This window comes from Scophthalmus maximus, chromosome 6 (genome assembly GCF_022379125.1).
Source record: "Scophthalmus maximus strain ysfricsl-2021 chromosome 6, ASM2237912v1, whole genome shotgun sequence".
Taxonomy (NCBI): Eukaryota; Metazoa; Chordata; class Actinopteri; order Pleuronectiformes; family Scophthalmidae; genus Scophthalmus; species Scophthalmus maximus.
This window is the reverse complement of record NC_061520.1, coordinates 2701377-2720841: the sequence shown is the minus strand read 5'-3', so window position 1 is coordinate 2720841 and position 19465 is coordinate 2701377. Positions and strand designations below refer to the sequence as shown.

The 19465-nt window shown below is 44.6% G+C and overlaps 3 protein-coding genes across 5 annotated transcripts in view; 1 reads left to right on the top strand and 2 right to left on the bottom strand.

Annotated features, from left to right (window-relative positions):
• LOC118308749 (NACHT, LRR and PYD domains-containing protein 12-like) overlaps positions 1–19465 on the top strand; it is a 988189-nt gene that overhangs the window by 428476 nt on the left and 540248 nt on the right. The window lies entirely within an intron of this gene.
• On the bottom strand, positions 69–3854 carry LOC118308790 (membrane-spanning 4-domains subfamily A member 4A-like). 2 transcript variants are annotated; one of them, XM_047332452.1, is made up of 7 exons: positions 3639–3849; positions 2760–2870; positions 2249–2305; positions 1506–1646; positions 884–997; positions 564–662; positions 69–480 (listed from the first exon to the last, which is right to left on the bottom strand). In XM_047332452.1, exons 1-7 carry the CDS (start codon positions 3771–3773, stop codon positions 412–414), a joined length of 726 nt encoding a protein of 241 aa, XP_047188408.1. In that variant the 5' UTR covers positions 3774–3849; the 3' UTR covers positions 69–411. The 2 variants fall into 2 exon arrangements, with proteins under 2 accessions (XP_047188408.1, XP_035486080.2); XM_035630187.2 differs by lacking the exon at positions 2760–2870 and having other exon boundaries at positions 3639–3854.
• Positions 10678–18248, bottom strand: LOC124849324 (membrane-spanning 4-domains subfamily A member 4A-like). The gene is made up of 7 exons (XM_035630182.2): positions 18017–18248; positions 17222–17332; positions 16722–16778; positions 12097–12237; positions 11563–11676; positions 11307–11405; positions 10678–11223 (listed from the first exon to the last, which is right to left on the bottom strand). Exons 1-7 carry the CDS (start codon positions 18149–18151, stop codon positions 11140–11142), a joined length of 741 nt encoding a protein of 246 aa, XP_035486075.2. The 5' UTR covers positions 18152–18248; the 3' UTR covers positions 10678–11139.

Below are 19465 nucleotides of genomic sequence, written 5' to 3'. Positions count from 1 at the left end.
TGTTTATTGCTGCAATGGAAAAAGAAAATGCAGTTGACGCTGACTCAGAAAGATGGAGACCGTGGACGTCTTGAGCAGAAGTATTTATTACAAGAGCCAAATATATTGAGGAGATTTCTGTTTCGTTACACAGATCAACAAGTGGTCAGTGCATGGTGTCCCCAAAAACCTCCCTAGCCTGGTCAGAGTGATGTATCTAACTCTTAGCATCGCGTGTCATCATCTCAAAGACATAATGGATGTCTCCATAGAAACGCTCTGTCTCTGTCTGAGTAGCAAGCAAGCAACATACAAAAAAAAACATTGAAAACATTTTAATACACGGTTTTCAGATGTGCATGAAAAGTTGATTTGGGGAGATGGTCGGTCATAATGTTGTCAGGTTATTTCGGAGCAGGACGGTCGGTTTCTTCAGATGACGAAAGAGTTGTCCAGCATGGCGGAAGAGTTGTCCAGCATGGCGGAAGAGTTTTCCAGCATCTGCAAAACATAAATAACAGTTACAGTTGCCTTCTGAAGGCAAAGACAGTATCCACACCGCACTCACACAGGTTTGACCTGACCTGTGAGCAGAAGTCAATCGCATCGCCAATTGCCTCCTGGGCGCTGGGTGCATCTCGTGCTCCTACGGAAGCTGCAGGTACATAAACAACTGACGGCGGCTGCAAAAGAACAAGAGTCAGACTTCAGTGCAGTAGGAGACCTTGGAGTAAACACCAAGTACTACATCATGTCCTTGATTGCGTACACAAGCCAGGATATAATCAGATCAGGGGATCAGAGGACCCTGACTTTTCAGATCACACAATTCAGCGTCTGTACACGACCAAACTACACTGGAGAATAATTTATATGATATTTCATCAGTCGATGGTTGACTCACCTCTTGGGTGCAGTTGCAAGTAGCGCTGCAGGCATATCCTGCGATGGTGATTGAGACAATGAGCTCCAGTAAATTGAAAACAGCCAAGGCCCCCGAAACGCCGTGCATCCGAGTCTGTCAGAACACACACAACAAACAAAATCAGAAAGTTGAGGTCGGTCGGTAAATGAAGGGCCGTCTGTGCTGCTTAGCAGACGAGGTTAATGACGCCAGTGGCTAGTGACACAAGTGGCACCTTAAGAGAAAGAATGGATTCTTGATTTCTGACAGAAGTCAGCAAAGCGTTTTCATTTGTAACACACTGACGTGGGTTTCTATTTTTTTTCTGGAGACGTCAGTGGTCATATATGTAGTTTATGAGCTGCAATGAGCTGGTTAATGTTATTTGAGTTAGTTAACCCAAAAGGATGACATGACTTTTGCTTTCCAACAACTTCTTAAAACCTGTGAGCCATGCAGAGCGGTGTTCAGAGAGAACGCCTTTAAGGGTCAACACAGCACTACAATGACAAAAAGAACGACTTAGACTAAAGCTCAAATACCAAAAGTCTGCAAGTTCTTTTTGACATGGTGACATGATTGCTGTGTAGTTCTGGTTGGGAAGGACTATCAAAATGTATACCTTATATCTGTAGCAGTCATTTCGCCCGTCATAACCGTTGTAGCAATACCACATCACCCCTGTGGCATCCAGAGAGTAGAGGATGGTCCCAGTGGCGGAAGCAACTGCTGCTATCACACAGAGAACCAGAGCAGCGTTCACCTGGCAGAGAGACGAGAGACACGACGTCAGGACGCCTGCACAGAGTTTCGTTTTGTCTCACTGATTCAATGGGAATCTGGTGATTACAGACCCCGATGATCCTGGAAGGAAGAGTTAGTAAAATGTATTGATCGGTGAAGCACCAGTGGGTGCACATGGGTGACCACCACCACACCTCCCACCGTAGTCGACACGGACGAAGACATGTTTCAACTAGAGTGACTCTGCTCGGTCACATGTGAGATTAGGATTCAATAACTGATCTGAGAATCATACAGAGGGGCACAGGGGCGGAGCTTACGTGGTGCCCCCCCACCCTTTCATTTGAAACCCCCCTATGTGCACCCCAATTGTCATTGGCTCAAAAACTCTCAAGCGACTGAGATTTTAGTTTTGTATACATATCCTTGATTTTTCTTTCTTATCCAGTTTTCTATACAGCTGCTGGTGTCTCTGAGAGCTACCAAACTAAATTTTGTTTGTACAACTACAATGACAATGAAGCCTCTTCAGTGTCATTGTCTTGTCGTTGAAACTCTAACGTCATGAAGCCAGAGAAGCTGAAGTATTGAAAGAATAAAAAGTGAAGGTGAGTTACCAACCAGAGAGCGGGTCAGATATTTCCCAGCAGCCACAGTCAGAGATCCAGCGATGATGTACTGTAACACAGAAATATACTTTGGATATGATTTCTTTTGAATCACTCCCCTAAAAATTATTTCCTCCACTAAGGAGGTTATGAGATCGTTTTGTCAGTTTATTTGTTTGTTAACAGTATTCATCAAAAAGTAATGAATGGATTTGCATGAAAATCATATCAAAGATCTCAGGCATCAGGTGATTAGGTTTTGGGAGGAATGCATCCAGGATGTTTTTAAAGGATTTGGGTCATGTCCTCACAAATACATAACATTTTAAAAAGATATTTTATTATTAAAGTAGGTATTTTCCATTCGTATTCTACAAACTGCAAAATTCAAAAAGGTTTGAAGAGCATGAAGAAGATCTACCAGTAGAGGGCTCTGCATTACTCTTTGGATTTTGCTCTGTGTCTCAGACTATGAGCCTGTCGCCTGAAGGCAGAGCAGCACACTATTGTAAAGGTCGACTCACAAACGCAGCTCCCCAGACGAAAATGACGGAGAAAACTCCACGTGAATCCGCATAAACTGTCATCGCGATCCCAAAGAGCAGAATGATCAGGCCGATCATAATCTGAACAGTCTGGAGGGACAAACACAAACAGAGGAGTTACAGTAACTGACACCCAGCAGTTTCCTGGCTGCTTTCAAAGACTTTGTTTCAGACAAACCAATGACGATGAGTTTGACAATGAGGAGCAGAAATATGTTGGGTTATTTTTAATCCCTGATTTCTTTTTATCCATGTTGCTCTTCTAACAAGCAAAAAAAAAGAAAGACTATTGCTCACATGAAATGTCCAGAAATTATGAAATTCTGTAACTCCAAAGCTGCCGAATCAACATTAAAACTGTATATGAGGAAACATATCATGTCATGTAAAAACTATTATTATTAAGTTAACAGAATAATTGCGTCTGATTTTTAAACACAATTGTCACAACTGTGAAACACTGACGCAAAATTAAAGAAGAGTTAAAAGCGCTTGGTTTGGTCTACTGTACATCTGGTAACAACTGAAAACTTCACCGATTTTAATCAATGTGCTTGTTTATAGCAAAACATCTACATATCACGTTTCTCCATGTTAAATAAACACAGTGGTTGAGTTTACAGCACATCTGACAGTTTTGCGACAAATATTAAAGAAATAAACACCATGAACATAAGGAAATAAAAAGAAAACCAAGATCATATGGGCATGTTCAGATCGCCGAGATGATAACAATCAAATTTTTCATTGGAATTTGCCAACAACTGAAATTTAATACCTTTTTTTTGCCTAATTTCCATCTTATACTATTATGATTTATTAATCCGCTCGTCTCCACACACCGATGGCAACTCTTACCCCGAGCACCAGCGGCTGACTCCTGCTGAACCTCTGGAGGGTCGTACCGTGTTGGGGTCCTGCACCCTGAGGTGCTGGGTGCACATGGGTGACCACCACCACGCCGTCCACCGTGGTCGACACGGACGAAGACATGTTTCAACGAGAGTGACTCTCTGCTCGGTCACATATGAGATTAGGATTCAATAACTGATCTGAGAATCATAAAGAGGGGGCACAGGGATGGAGCTTACGCGGTGCCCTACCTACCCCCCCCCCCCCCCCCATCTTATTGGCCCCACATGTGCACCCAAATTGTCGTTGGCTCTTAGTGATGTCAATCATTGTGTAAAGCTGGCTGCAGCCCCCCCTTGTATGAAAAAAATTGGAGGCTAAACTGAAACCTGGAAGTAGGCTGAAAGTAAAGGACTGGCACTTTGAAACACAAGTACAGGAAGTGGTGCCACCGACTAAATGCGGTGACTCCACCACTCAGTCAGTCACGGACTGCATTTGAGGTAACGTCATATTTCTGAGCTCTTCAGCATTGTCACCACAACTTTTTGCAAACTAAATATGAAATGAATCATGTCCAGTTTGCATGTGAAACTGTTCATAAACAACACCGAAGCTGCAGGTACATAAACAACTGGCGGCGACTGTAAAAGAAAACACTAGTCAGACTTCAGTGCAGTAGGAGAGCTTGGAGTAAACACCAAGTACTAAATCTGTTCAGTAAGACAAAGTGCAGGTGAAGATGTAAGTATGAATGTTCATTCTCCTCACTTCTGTCCTCAGCTTAGAAATAACCATGCGTTCCATTGTACCTCGAATGTCAGAGCCCAAGGGGTGGTGATTTTTTTCTGACTCGGCGGTCGTACTTCAGAGCTACGAGTTATAATGGAACGATCGAGTAGCCATGAAATAATCAGATCAGGGCGTTGGACGACCCAGACTTTAAAGGTCACATAATTCAGTCTTTACACGACTAAACTGCACTCACTGACCATCAGTCGACGGTTGACTCACCTCTTGACTGCAGTTGCAAACAGCGTTGCAGGCATATTGTTGCGATGGTGATTGAGACAATGAATTTTCAACAAATTGAAAACAACCAAGACCCCGAAACGCCCTGCATCCGAGTCTGGTAGAGCACACACAAACAAAATCAGAAAGTTGAGGTCGGTCGGTAAATGAAGGGCCGTCTGTGCTGCTAAGCAGACGAGGCTAATGACGCCAGTGGCACATTAAGAGTAAGAATGGATTCTTGATTTCTGACAGAAGTCAACAAAGCGTCTCATTTGAACACACTGACGCCGGTTTCTATTCTTTTCCTGGAGACGTCAATGGTCAGAGGTAGTTTATTTGGTAATAAAGTTAGCTAGTGAGCTACACTGAGCTGGTTAATGTTATTTGAGTTAGTTAACCCAAAAGGATGACATGACTTTTGCTTCCCCGACAACTTTTGTGAAAGTTCTAAACTTTTTTGAAAGTAAAGGACTGGTGCTTTGAAACACAAGTACAGGAAGTGGTGCTGCCGACTAAATGCGGTGACTCCACCACGCAGTCAGCTCTTTAAAATTGTCACCACAATGTTTTGCAAACTACCTATGAAATGAATTATGTTCAGTATGCATGTGAAACTGTTCATGAACAACACCTAATAGACTTGTGGTTGGCTTAGTCCATGTGGTTTGACGAGCAGGTTAAAGGGGACGATCCCCAGTGAGGCTGCACAGATCGGCGTGGGGGTGTTGACCTGACGGACTAGAGGAGGCGTTGTGGCATCGCGCCCTCTTCAGTCCTCAGAGCTGAAGCCTGCTGCTGCACAAACAGCTGCTCACCTGATTGTTCAGAGTTTGGTGAAGCTCGACAGACACGGAAACCTGAACTGGAGAAAAACACGGCCTTGTCGCAGTTGTCAATGTCGCTCATCAGTGGCGGTTCTAGCTTATGGTGCCCTGGGCGAGAACACCTCCTGATTTTTTCGTACATTCTCAACATTCTGTTCATAACTGTAGTGTTACGGCTGGGGTTAGGACCGAAGAAATTGCAGGAGACCAGGGACAATAACTGCTTTCAAGTTTTAATTTTTAACAAAAATTCACAAGCCCCATGGGAGGGAAACAAAGGGAATCTTCTGCCAGCGTGGCTAAGTCATGAGCGTGTTTAAGTAGAGGAAAAGGTGATTGCTGGTGATGCTGGACAGGTGTGTGTCATCTGTGAGGCCAGCCACGCCTCCTGCCATAACCTGAAGCAGAAACAAAACACAGGGGAGGGGGGAGAAAAGGAAAAACAGAAGCAACAAAAAACCGAGACCATCACAGTACCCCCCCCCCCTCAATGGACGCCACCTGGCGGCCTCCCAGGCTTGTCCGGGAACTCCCGATAGAAATCAGCGAGCAGAACAGGGTCCAAAATTAGGGCCTTGCTGATCCAAGACCTCTCCTCAGGACCGTACCCTTCCCAGTCTACAAGGTACTGGAAACCACGGCCCCGCCTGCGCACATCCAGCATGCGGTGGACCGTAAATGCAGGATGACCGTCAATGAGCCGGGGGGGCCAAGGGGGCTCGGCCGGAGGGCTCAGGGGGCTCCTAATGACAGGTTTGAGCAGAGACACATGGAAGGCAGGATGCACCCTCAAAGCGGGAGGAAGTCTAAGCCTAACGACACTATGGTTAATGATGCGTTCAATGACGTATGGCCCGATGTACTTGGGAGCTAGTTTGCGTGAATCAGTCTGAAGAGGGAGGTCACGTGACGAGAGCCAAACCTCTTGCCCAACCTGGTAATTCGGAGCAGGGGTCCGATGTCGATCTGCCAATCGTTGGTTTCTAGTAGCTGTCCGTGTCAAAGCTGCTCGGGCTTCTCGCCAGACACGGCGTAGATGGGCCTGGACTGAGGGGACTGCAACTTCAGACTCCTGACTTGGAAATAGAGGAGGTTGATAACCCTGGGAGACCATGAACGGGGACATACCTGTGGCAGTGCTAACCAGGGAGTTGTGGGCGTATTCAATCCAAGGCAGGTGCGTTGACCAAGAGGCTGGAAGACGAGATGCCTCACATCGTAGGGATGCCCCCAGGTCCTGGTTGGCTCGTTCCGTCTGACCATTGGTTTGTGGGTGGTAACCGGACGAGAGGCTGGCTGAAGCTCCCAGAGCATGACAGAAAGCTTTCCAGACTTGGGAGGCAAACTGGGGACCCCGGTCAGAAACAATGTCCTGGGGGATACCATGGAGACGAAACAAATGAAGCACAAGAAGGTTGGCAGTTTCTAATGCTGAGGGGAGTTTAGGCAGAGGTACAAAATGGACCGACTTGGAAAAACGATCGACAAGGGTAAGAATAACTGTATTACCATCTGATGGGGGTAAGCCAGTAATAAAATCCACAGGAACGTGCGACCAGGGGCGATGAGGTATCGGCAAGGGCCGGAGGAGACCAGCTGGAGCACGGTGAGATGACTTGCTGTGAGCACAGTCAGAGCAGGCGGAGACAAATTCTCGGGTGTCAGTAGACATGGACGGCCACCAGAATCTCTGCTGAAGCAGACCTAGCGTCCTATGGTATCCAGGATGGCAGGCCAGTTTGGACGAATGACACCACTGGAGCACAGACGACCTCACCAAGGGTGGAACGAAGAGCTTACCTTCTGGGCAGTGCTCCGGAATAGTATGCCCCCGGAGAGCATCCTCAACTTCCTGCTCAACCTCCCACCTGGCTGCTCCAATCACACAAGAGGACGGGACAATGGTTTCCACAGGAGCCTCCTCAACTGGGGACGTGAAGTGGCGGGACAAGGCATCAGGCTTGGTGTTCCGGGAACCAGGGCGGTAGGTAAGAGTGAAGTTGAATCTTCCTAGGAAAAGTGCCCACCGTGCCTGACGAGGGTTCAGCCTACGAGCAGAGCGTAAATATGCAAGGTTTTTATGATCAGTCCACACAATGAAAGGTTGTAAAGCACCTTCAAGCCAGTGCCTCCATTCTTGCAGGGCCAACACGACTGCTAGCAGCTCCCGGTTCCCTACATCATAGTTCTGCTCAGCTGGAGAGAGGCGTCTGGAGAAGAAAGCACAGGGGTGGAGCTTGTGGTCGTCTGGAGATCGCTGGGAGAGTATGGCACCCACCCCTGAGTCCGAGGCGTCGACCTCCACGATGAACTGCAGACCTGGGTCAGGGTGTACTAGAACAGGGGCACTAGAAAACTTTTCCTTGAGGATATTGAAAGCAGCCTGTGCCGCTGAGGACCACACAAAAGCCTTCTTCATTGAAGTCAACTGAGTGAGTGGAGCTGCCAACCTGCTATAGTTTTTAATAAATCGTCTGTAGAAGTTTGCAAACCCCAAGAACCTCTGGAGGAGTTTGCGAGTGGTAGGAACCGGCCACTCCATGACAGCTTTGATTTTGGCTGGATCAGGTTTTAATTGGCCTTGGTCAATGATAAAACCCAGGAAAGTAACAGTTGAGACATTGAATTCACATTTTTCTGCTTTAACATAAAGCTTGTTCTCCATTAGCCTCTGCAACACCGTTCTGACATGCAACACATGTTCCTTTACATTCTTGGAGAAAATCAAAATGTCATCAAGATACACAAAAACAAATCTATTCAACATGTCTCGCAGAACATCATTAATCAGTGCTTGAAACACTGCAGGAGCGTTAGTTAGTCGAAAAGGCATTACCTGGTACTCAAAGTGGCCAAGGTGAGTATTAAAAGCAGTCTTCCACTCATCCCCCTCCTTAATTCTCACCAAGTGGTAAGCATTTCTTAAGTCCAAAATCACAGAGTCATGGAGGGGGGCAAAAGCTGAGTCAATAAGTGGTAGAGGATACTTGTTCTTAATTGTGATTGAATTCAAACCTGTGTAGTCTATACAAGGACGCAGGGATCCGTCCTTCTTTTCAACAAAGAAAGACCCGGCCCCCACAGGGGACGATGAGGGGCGAATGAGGCCGGTCGCCAGAGAGTCCTGGATGTACGTCTCCATGGTTTCTCTCTCAGGCTTGGAGAGGTTGTAGAGTTTCTTTGAAGGGAGAGGAGAACCAGGGAGTAAGTCAATAGCACAATCATAAGGTCTATGAGGGGGCAACGAGAGTGCCTTGTCCTTGCTGAACCCCTGCTTGAGGTCATGATACTCACGGGGGACAGCTGATAAATCAATCTCCTCTGGGAGGCTTGGAGAGCTGGGAACTCTGGTGGGTATGGCTGAACGTAGACAGTTAGCATGACAAAAAACACTCCAGTTAACTATGGAGGCCATGGACCAGTCAATATGTGGATTGTGAATCTCAAGCCAAGGTAGCCCAATTAAAACAGGAGACATGGGGAGGAAATTACATACATTGCTATCAGCTCGTGGTGATTGCCAGAGAGAGTTAGGGAAAGGGGTTCAGTACGATGGGTAACTCTGGCTAATAGCTTTCCATCAAGAGCTAGAACCTCCTTGGGTTTTGAAAGAGCTATAGTGGGAATATTAGCCTGGCTAACAAGTTCATTGTCAATGAAATTATCGTCTGCACCAGAGTCTATCAGAACTTGAATGGGCAAGGTGTCATGTGCCCAGCGTAGCATACCTTGGACTTGGATCCTCTTGCTTTTAGAGGGGGTTGAGGTTAGGGAAGTATGGCTCACCAACGCCCCCCTGCTGGCTGATGAGCCTCCCCTTTTGGTCGAACTGGACACTTGGCCATGGGATGTCCTTCCTGGCCACAGTAGAAACACAGGCCGAGGTGGAAGCGACGTTGTCTCTCAGCTGGAGTCAGCCTAGCTCGTCCCAGCTGCATGGGCTCCTCAGAATTGGCTGGTGGATGTGAAGTGGCTTCAAGGTTACCACTGAAGTCTCTCAAAGGGGTTGGTAGCTGCTGGTGGGGCCTAGAAGTTGATGAGGAGAAGGACCTGGCTCTCTGACCCTCAGCCTTCTCCCTTTGTCTTTCCCTGAGTCTGTTATCTAGTCGGGTGGCTAGTTTAATGAGTTCTTCTAGGGATGTAGTTTCATCTCTAGTGGCTAGCTCATCCTTTATTTCTTCAGAGAGTCCCTTTAAAAATACCGCCTGTAAAGCTGCCTGATCCCACCCACACTCAGCAGCTAAAATGCGGAAGTCCAGTGCATACTGGGAAACTGAGTTTCTACCCTGGTTCAAGGACAATAACTGGCTGACTGCTTCTTTACCCTTAACGGGATGATCAAAAACCCTTCGCATCTCCGAAGTGAAAGCTGAGTAGTCTGAGCACAAAACAGGGTTGTGTTGGGAGAAAGCTAAGGCCCAGGCAGAGGTTTTATCAGAACACAGACTCATAATAAAAGCTGTTTTTGATTGATCTGTAGCATAAGTAGCTGGTTGCTGACTGAAAACAATTGAACACTGGTGTAGGAACTGGGAGCAAGTATCTAGGTCACCGGAGTACCTGGCAGGGATCGGGATGAAGGGCTCACGAGGCAGGAGAGACTGAGAACCAGGAGAGCAGCAGGTGGTGTAGATTGAGGTGGAAAACTATCGGTGGTCATGACGCTGGTGAGCTGAGTTGCCACATGGTCCAGCCGGCCATCGAGCTGCGTCACACTGGTAGTGAGCTGTTGCAGAGCCTCCATGACTTTCCTCAGTGTGGCCTCGTGTTGGCTGACGAACGCACCTTGAATCGACAAAGCATGTTTGAATTGTTCGGTCTCCGCAGGGTCCATCTTCTGGCCAGAAGATTCTGTTACGGCTGGGGTTAGGACCGAAGAAATTGCAGGAGACCAGGGACAATAACTGCTTTCAAGTTTTAATTTTTAACAAAAATTCACAAGCCCCATGGGAGGGAAACAAAGGGAATCTTCTGGCAGCGTGGCTAAGTCATGAGCGTGTTTAAGTAGAGGAAAGGGTGATTGCTGGTGATGCTGGACAGGTGTGTGTCATCTGTGAGGCCAGCCACGCCTCCTGCCATAACCTGAAGCAGAAACAAAACACAGGGGAGGGGGGAGAAAAGGAAAAACAGAAGCAACAAAAAACCGAGACCATCACATGTGGTGGAAAATTGATGCGGTTGATGACGACTCAGGAAGACGGAGACCATTGATGTCTTAAGCAGAAGTATTTATTTGAAGAATCAACAAGTGGTCAGTGCATGGTGTCCCCAAAAACCCTCCCTAGCCCGGTCAGAGTGATGTATTTAATTCTGAGAATAATAATAATTAAAGCTGCGAGCAGTGATGATCGGGCCCGAGCACTCTTGCCGTCGGGGAGGCGTGCTGAAACTAATAATAATAATGATATATTGAAATTTTTAAACTGCTAGCCATCATCTCACAGAAATGATTGATGTCTCCATAGAATCACTCTGTCTCTGTCTCAGTAAACTTAGGACAAAGGGCAACCAACCTTGCAACTAGACTAAACATTTTCAAAAAGCAAGCAACATAAAAAACATTGAAAACATTTGTAATACACGGTTTAAAGATGTGCACGAAAAGGCATTTGGTGAGATGGTCGGTCATAATGTTGTCAGGTTATTTCGGAGCAAGACGGTCGGTTTCTTCAGCTGACGACAGAGTTGTAGGTTGGAGGATCCATCAGACCGGGAGCTCCCGGTTGTTCTGAGCCTTTAGAGTTGTTCACCATCTGCAAAACATGAATAACAGTTACAGTTTCCTTCTGAAGACAAAGACAGTATCCACACTGCACTCACACAGGTTTGAACTGACCGGTGAGGAGAACTGAGTCGCAGGGACAAATCCCGCCTGGGCGCTAGGTGCAGCTTGTGCTACTACCGAAGCTGCAGGTACATAAACAACTGACAGCGGCTGCAAAAGAACAAGAGTCAGACTTCAGTGCAGTAGGAGACCTTGGAGTAAACACAAAGTACTACATCATGTCCTTGATTGAGTACACAAGCCAGGATATAATCAGATCAGGGCATCAGAGGACTGGCTTTTTTTCATCAGTCGATGGTTGACTCACCTCTTGGGTGCAGTTGCAAACAGCGTTGCAGGCATATCCTGCGATGGTGATTGAGACAATGAGCTCCAGTAAATTGAAAACTGCCAAGACCCCCGAAACGCCCTGCATCCGAGCCTGTCAGAACACACACAACAAACAAAATCAGAAAGTTGAGGTCGGTCGGTAAATGAAGGGCCGTCTGTGCTGCTTAGCAGACGAGGTTAATGACGCCAGTGGCACATTCAGAGTAAGAATGGATTCTTGATCTCTGACATAAGTCAGACAAAGACGTCAGTGGTCATAGGTCGTTTATGAGCTGCACTGAGCTGGTTAAGGTTATTTGAGTTAGTTAGTTAGTTAGTTAAATGATGACATGACTTTTGCTTGCCAATTTTTTAAACCCTTAGAGCTATGCAGAGACATTCAGAAAGAATGGTCAGCACAGCACTGCAATGACCAAAAAATGAAAGACTTAGACTAAAGCTCACAGGCCAAAAGTCTGTCTCACATGATGGCCGTTTAGTTCTGCTTGTGAACAACTATCAAAATTCATACCTCATATCTGTAGCAGTTATATTCCCTGGAACCATGGTTGTAGCAGTAGAACATCACCCCTGCGGCATCAAGAGAGTAGAGGATGGTCCCAGTGGCGGAAGCAACTGCTGCTATCACACAGAGACCCAGAGCAGCGTTCACCTGGCAGAGAGACGAGAGACACGACGTCAGGACGCCTGCACAGAGTTTCGTTTTGTCTCACTTATTCAATGGGAATCTGGTGATTACAGGCCCCGATGATCCTGGAAGGAAGAGTTAGTCAAATGTATTGATCGGTGAAGCGACTGACGGACGATAAACTTCACACAGTCGATGAAAACATCAGCACGAGGATTCGACAGCAATTCAATTCAATTCAATTCAATTTTATTTGTATAGCGCCATATCACAACATACATTGTCTCAAGGCACTTTACATAGTGAGGTCAATATTACAATATTACAGGGAAAACCCAACAAATCCCACAATGAGCAAAGCACTTGGCGACGGTGGAGAGAAAAAACTCCCTTTTAACAGGAAGAAATCTCTGACAGAACCAGACTCAGTTGTGGGCGGAGCTTCTGTCTCGACCGGTTGGGGTGAGGAGAGAGAGGAGGAAGAGAGGAGAGGTGGGCAGAAAGAGGGTGGGAGGAGAGACAGTAGGAGAGAAGAGAGAGAGAGGACAGTTGTACAACCGCCGCTGTAATCTCTACCAGACTGATACTTATAATTAAAAAATACAATTATGTTGTTGTCATTATATAGTGATGATATTAATATTAATATTAATAATAGCAATAATAATAATGACGGGTTTGGGTCCTGCAGCTCTGGGGTCAGAGATACACTAGGAGAGATAGAAAACACAAACAGGGTTAGTGACATGTACTGTAAACCTATCGGGGGATGGGGGGGGTAGTATAACAGTTGCTTTAATTTCTACCAGACTGATACTTATAATTAGTGAAAACTGATACTTATAAATACAATGATGTTATTAATAATAATGATAGTAATAATAATAATGACGGGTTTGGATCCTGCAGATCTGGGGTCAGATCTACTAGGGGAGAGAGAAAACAGAGTTAGTGACATGTAATGTAGATACATGGGGGCAGAGAGAGAGAGAGAGAGATTGAAAAGGTGGGAGAAGGAGAGAGATATAAAGGGAGAGAAAGAGGGAGAAGGAGAGAACGGGAGAGGGAGAAAGATGCTCATGATATAAGTTCCCCCAGCAGTCTAGGCTTATAACAGCATAATAAAGAAATGGTTTATTAAACACCTGATCAGTTCTAACTATAAGCTTTATCAAAAAGGAAGGTTTTAAGTTTAACTTTAAATGTAGACAGGGTATCTGCATCCCTGACACAAACTGGGAGCTGGTTCCAGAGGAGAGGAGCCTGGTGGCTGAAGGCTCTGCCTCCCATTCTACTTTTACAGACTCTGGGAACCACAAGTAATCCTGCATTTACAGAGCGAAGTGATCTATTGGGATAATATGAAACTAGGAGCTCTGTAAGATATGATGGAGCTTGATTATTAAGGGCTTTGTATGTTAGGAGCAGTATTTTGAATTCTATTCTAAATTTTACAGGAAGCCAATGCAGAGATTCTAACACTGGAGAAATATGATCTCTTTTTCTAGTTCCTGTCAGAACTCGAGCTGCGGCATTTTGGATTAGCTGGAGGCTTTTCACAGACTTATTGGGGCATCCTAGCAGTAAGGAATTACAGTAGTCCAGTCTAGAAGTAACAAAAGCATGGACTAGTTTTTCAGCATCCTTTTGAGAGAGGATGTTTCTAATGTTCTTGATATTGCGCAGGTGAAAGAAGGCTGTCCTAGAGACTTGTTTTATGTGTGAGTCAAAGGACATGTCCTGGTCAAAGGTAACTCCAAGGTTTCTCACAGTAGAGCTGGAGGCCAAGGTAATGCCATCCAAAGTAACTATATGATCAGATAATGTTTCTCTGAGGTGTTTAGGGCCGAGTATAATGACCTCAGTTTTTTCTGAGTTTAGAAGTAAAAAATTATAAGTCATCCAGGCCTTTATGTCTTTAAGACAATCCAGAAGTTTGTCGACCTGATTAGTTTCATCTGGCTTTATAGATAAATACAGCTGGGTATCATCAGCGTAGCAATGGAAATTGATGCGGCGTTTTCTTATAATATTGCCTAAAGGAAGTATATATAGAGTGAAAAGTATCGGTCCCAGTACAGAACCTTGTGGTACTCCATGTCTCACTTTTGTATGCATGGAAGATTTGTTATTAACGTTAACAAACTGAAATCTATCAGATAAGTAGGACTTAAACCATTCTAGTGCTGTTCCTTTAATCCCAATGTGTTCTAGTCTCTGTAACAGAATTTTGTGATCGATGGTATCAAATGCAGCACTAAGATCTAAAAGGACGAGAATAGAAACTTATCCACTGTCTGAGGCCATGAGAAGGTCGTTGGTAACCTTCAGTAGTGCTGTTTCTGTACTATGATGTTTTCTAAAACCTGACTGAAAGTCTTCAAGCAGACTATTCCTGTGTAAATAGTCACATAACTGGTTAGCAACAGTTTTTTCAAGGATTTTAGAGATAAAGGGGAGGTTTGATATGGGTCTATAGTTAGCTAAGATATCTGGGTCCAGAGTTGGTTTTTTGAGCAGAGGTTTAACTACTGCCACCTTAAAGGCCTTTGGTACATAGCCTGTCAATATAGATAAATTGATCTGATCTAATATGGAATTATTAATTAAAGGTAATACATCCTTAAATAGCCTTGATGGAATAGGATCTAAAAGACAGGTTGATGACTTAGATGAAGTGACAAGTGAAGTCAGCTCAGCCAGATCTATAGGGGAGAAGCATTCTAAATAAAAATTAGGCGATACTATTGGTTCAGAACCTACAGTACTGGACCATGTGCCATTAGTGGGAAGAAGCTGGTAAATTTTTTCTCTGATGGTAATAATCTTATTAGTAAAGAAACTCATGAAATCATTGCTACTTAGAGTTGGAGGAATAGACTGTTCAGTAGAGCTTTTACTCTCAGTCAGCCTGGCTACAGTGCTGAAGAGGAACCTGGGGTTGTTTTTATTTTCCTCTATTAGTGAAGAAAAATAATTGGTTCTGGCATTTCGGAGGGCTTTCTTATATGTAATTAAACTATTTTTCCAGTCTAGGTGAGAATCATCTAGACTATTGGAACGCCACTTCCTTTCTAACCTACGTGACGTCTGTTTTAAAGCGCGTGTCTGTGCATTAAACCATGGAGCTATCCTCCTCTGTTTGACTGTCTTCTTTTTCAGAGGGGCGACAGTGTCAAGTGTGGAACGTAGTGAGGCTGCTGCACTATCAACAACATCATCAATTTGTATGGGAGTAAAGTTTTGATAACGATCCTGCACTGTATCGACACATGGCAGTAGAGTAAATAACGAAGGAACTGTTTCTTTGAATTTACTAACAGAGTTTTCTGATAGACACCTGCTGTAATAGAACTTTTCTCCAAATTCAGTAAAGTTAATAATGGAGAATTCAAATGTAACTAAGTAGTGATCGGACAGAGGGTTTTGAGGAAATACTATAAGATTGTCAATGTCTATGCCATAGGTCAGAACGAGGTCGAGGGTGTGATTAAAACAGTGAGTGGGTTTGTTTACATGTTGAGTAAAACCAATTGAGTCTATGAGCGAATTAAAGGCAGAACTAAGACTGTCGTTGGCAACATCCACATGAACGTTGAAGTCACCCACTATAATAACTTTATCTGTGCTAAGCACCAACTCAGATAAAAAGTCTGAAAATTCAGATAAAAATTCAGAGTAAGGGCCTGGTGGTCGATAAACAACGACTACAATAACTGGTTTTTGACAATTCCAGCTAGGGTGAAGGAGGCTAAGAGTTAGGCTTTCAAATGAGTTAAAACTATGGTTAAGTCGAGCGTTAAGCAATAAGTCTGCTTGGTAGATTGCTGCTACTCCTCCTCCTCGTCCTGTGGTCCGAGGAATATGAGTATTATTATAAGAGGGAGGTGTTGATTCATTTAAACTAACATATTCTTCTGGCTGTAGCCAGGTTTCAGTCATACAGAATAAATCAACGTGCTGATCAGTTATCAGATCATTCACTAACAAAGATTTAGATGGGAGTGACCTAATATTAAATAATCCACATTTTATTGTTCTATTGTTAGGTTCATTTATAGGCTTTGTGTTGATCTTTATGAGATTTGTGTGAATTACACCTCTTTTATTTCCCTTTGGATTAGATAGTTGAAGTGGTCGTGGGGCAGAAACAGTTTCTATGGGGTTTTGTGGGGGTGACTGCTGTAATAGAAGCGCAGAGAAGCGTGTAAGACTGCAACTCTGCTTCCTGGACAGCAGCCGAGTGAAACAACGTGAAAATGAGATTTGATTTCTGAAATTACATCTGACTTAACATTTTATTAGGAATATATTTGTCTTTTAGTCTTATATAGATATATTCTTGATTTTTTCATTCATATCTTGTTTTCCATATTGCTCTTTTCTTAATTTCGTTGTACAACTGCTTTATTGTCATTGTCTTGAATAAGTCGTTTAAACACAAACGTCATGAAGCCAGAGAAGCAGAAGTATTGAAAGAATAGGAGAAGTGAAGGTGAGTTACCAACCAGACAGCGGGTCAGATATTTCCCAGCAGCCACAGTCAGAGATCCAGCGATGATGTACTGTAACACAGAGATATACTTTGGATATGATTTCTTTTGAATCACTCCCCTAAAACGTATTTCCTCCACTAAGGAGGTTATGAGATCGTTTTGTCAGTTTATTTGTTTGTTAACAGTATTCATCAAAAAGTTATTGACGGAATTGCATGAAAATCATATCAAAGATCTCAGACATCAGATGATTAGGTTTTGGGAGGAATGCATCCAGGATGTTTTTAAAGGATTTGGGTCATGTCCTCACAAATACATAAAATTTAATTTGGTATAATATTGTATTTTCCGTTCGTATTCTGCAAACTGCAAAATTCAAAAAAGCTTGAAGAGCATGAAGAAGATCTACCAGTAGAGGGCTCTGCATTACTCTTTGGATTTTGCTCTGTGTCTCAGACTATGAGCCTGTCGCCTGAAGGCAGAGCAGCACACTATTGTAAAGGTCGACTCACAAGCGCAGCTCCCCAGACGAAAATGCCGGAGAAAACTCCAAGTGAATCCGCATAAACTGTCATCGCGATCCCAATGAGCAGAATGATCAGGCCGATCATAATCTGAACAGTCTGGAGGAACAAACACAAACAGAGGAGTTACAGTAACTGACACCCAGCAGTTTCCTGGCTGCTTTCAAAGACTTTGTTTCAGACAAACCAATGACGATGAGATTTAAAATGAGGAGCAGAAATATGTTGCGTTATTTTTAATTCCCTGATTTCTTTTTATCCATGTTGCTCTTCTAACAAGCAAAAAAAAAAGAAAGACTATTGCTCACATGAAATGTCCAGAAATTATGAAATTCTGTAACTTTTTTTTTTAAGTTAAGAGAATAATTACTTCTGCTTTACTAAAAAGTTTCACAACCGTGAAACCCGCAGCAAAAGTCGAAAGCGCTTGTTTTGGTCTATTGTACATTTGATAAAAACTCAAAACGTCACATGCGACTGATTTTAATCAATGTGCTCGTTCATCACAAACATCTTCACATCACGTCTGTACATGTGGAATAAACACAGTGGTTGAGTTTACAGCACATCTGACAAATCAGGCAGACTGTGGAAACAGTTTGACTATAAATATTAAAGAAGGAAACACTGTGAAGAGGAGAGGAGAGGATTACTGTCAAGTCTTTCACAGGAGTTTGCCAACAACCCAAATGAAAAAAATGTTGCGTTTTTTTGTTGTTGTTGCCTAATTTCCATTTTATTCTATTGCGAAATATCAATCCACACACGGACGGCGACTCTTACCCCGAGCACCAGGGGCCAGCTCCTGCTGAACCTCTGGAGGGTCGCACCGTGTCGGGGTCGTGCACCCTGAGGTGCTGGGTGCACATGGGTGACCACCACCACGCCGTCCACCGTGGTCGACACGGACGAAGACATGTCTCAGGGAGAGTGACTCTTTTCGTTTGTCTGCGCCACAGCTTCCTGCGCACTCGCATGTAAGATGAGGAGTCAATAACAGATCTGAGAATCATGAAGAGGGACACGAGGGGGCGGAGCTTACGCGGGGGTGAGGCGCGCCCAAGCCCCGGGGACTTCTTCTTCTTCTTCTTCTTCTATCATTTTTTCATGGCGGTTGGCAACAAACCAACGACACGGCGCATTACCGCCACCGCGCCCCGGCGACTTCCCTCAGCCTTGAAACATGGTGGCCAGTCCGTGGTACTGCAGCGAAAAAAAGCCAATGCGGCCGCGGTGCACGCTGGGTAGTCGCGGTGCACGCCGCGGCCCCGGAGCGAGCGTTCTTGCCCGGCGACGGTGAACGTAGAGCGAGTACGTGGAGTCGGTCTGGTACCGGGGACTGATGTGAGGGTACGCGTGGGTCGGGCGGTTGCGATCCGCGCGTCGCTGCGTCGAGATGTTCTAAAGACCGAAGCAGGAGACGAGCGAGGAGCAGGTCTGCGGTGTTGACGCGTTGCTCTGAGCTAACAGGCTAAGCTAACAACAACAACAACAGGCTGGCGGGCGGCGTGTGCGCTCATTCACCCGCAGACAGTTTGACAGGTCGACGGAGTTCAGCTCAGTTCCTTTCACCACCTCGACAAACGACATTCAAAGAATAAAAATTGACACCGTGTGAACCCACCGTCAGGAACTGTTTCATGAGAGTCACATGCAGCCTTTGATTCATCTACATGTGGAAGTCTGATGATGTCGTGACATCAAATGAACTATAGACATTCAAAATATCAATTATTCATCACCATTAATAAGCTGAGTTTAACTTACAAAACCCAAATGAATCTCACGTCATTAAAGTTTTAATTTATTGTTAATCCAGCATGAACACAGATCATATGTGCTGTACTTCAGTCCGAATACAGTAAATATACATGTGACATGCTCATCAGCTCGTCTATTGGACAAACTACATGTGGCTCTTCACCTTTTTTAAAATGTTATAATATTAAATACAGTTTGGTCGTTGACAGTGACGTTATTGAAAATAAAGATATTTATGAATATAAGTGAAATCAAAAAGCTGAGGAGGATCAAAGTGGCGAGGCTCCTAAAAGACTTCTCAAATAATCAAAGACAAAATATCAGTGTGCCATTGGTTTAAATCAACACATTGCATCTGATATGCTGCAACATTAATAAATAAAGTCCTGACAGTCATGTGACTGTAGGAGGAGATGGTGTTGCACTGAAGAGAAGTCTTGCTCCATGATGAACTCAGCTCAGCCCTGACTG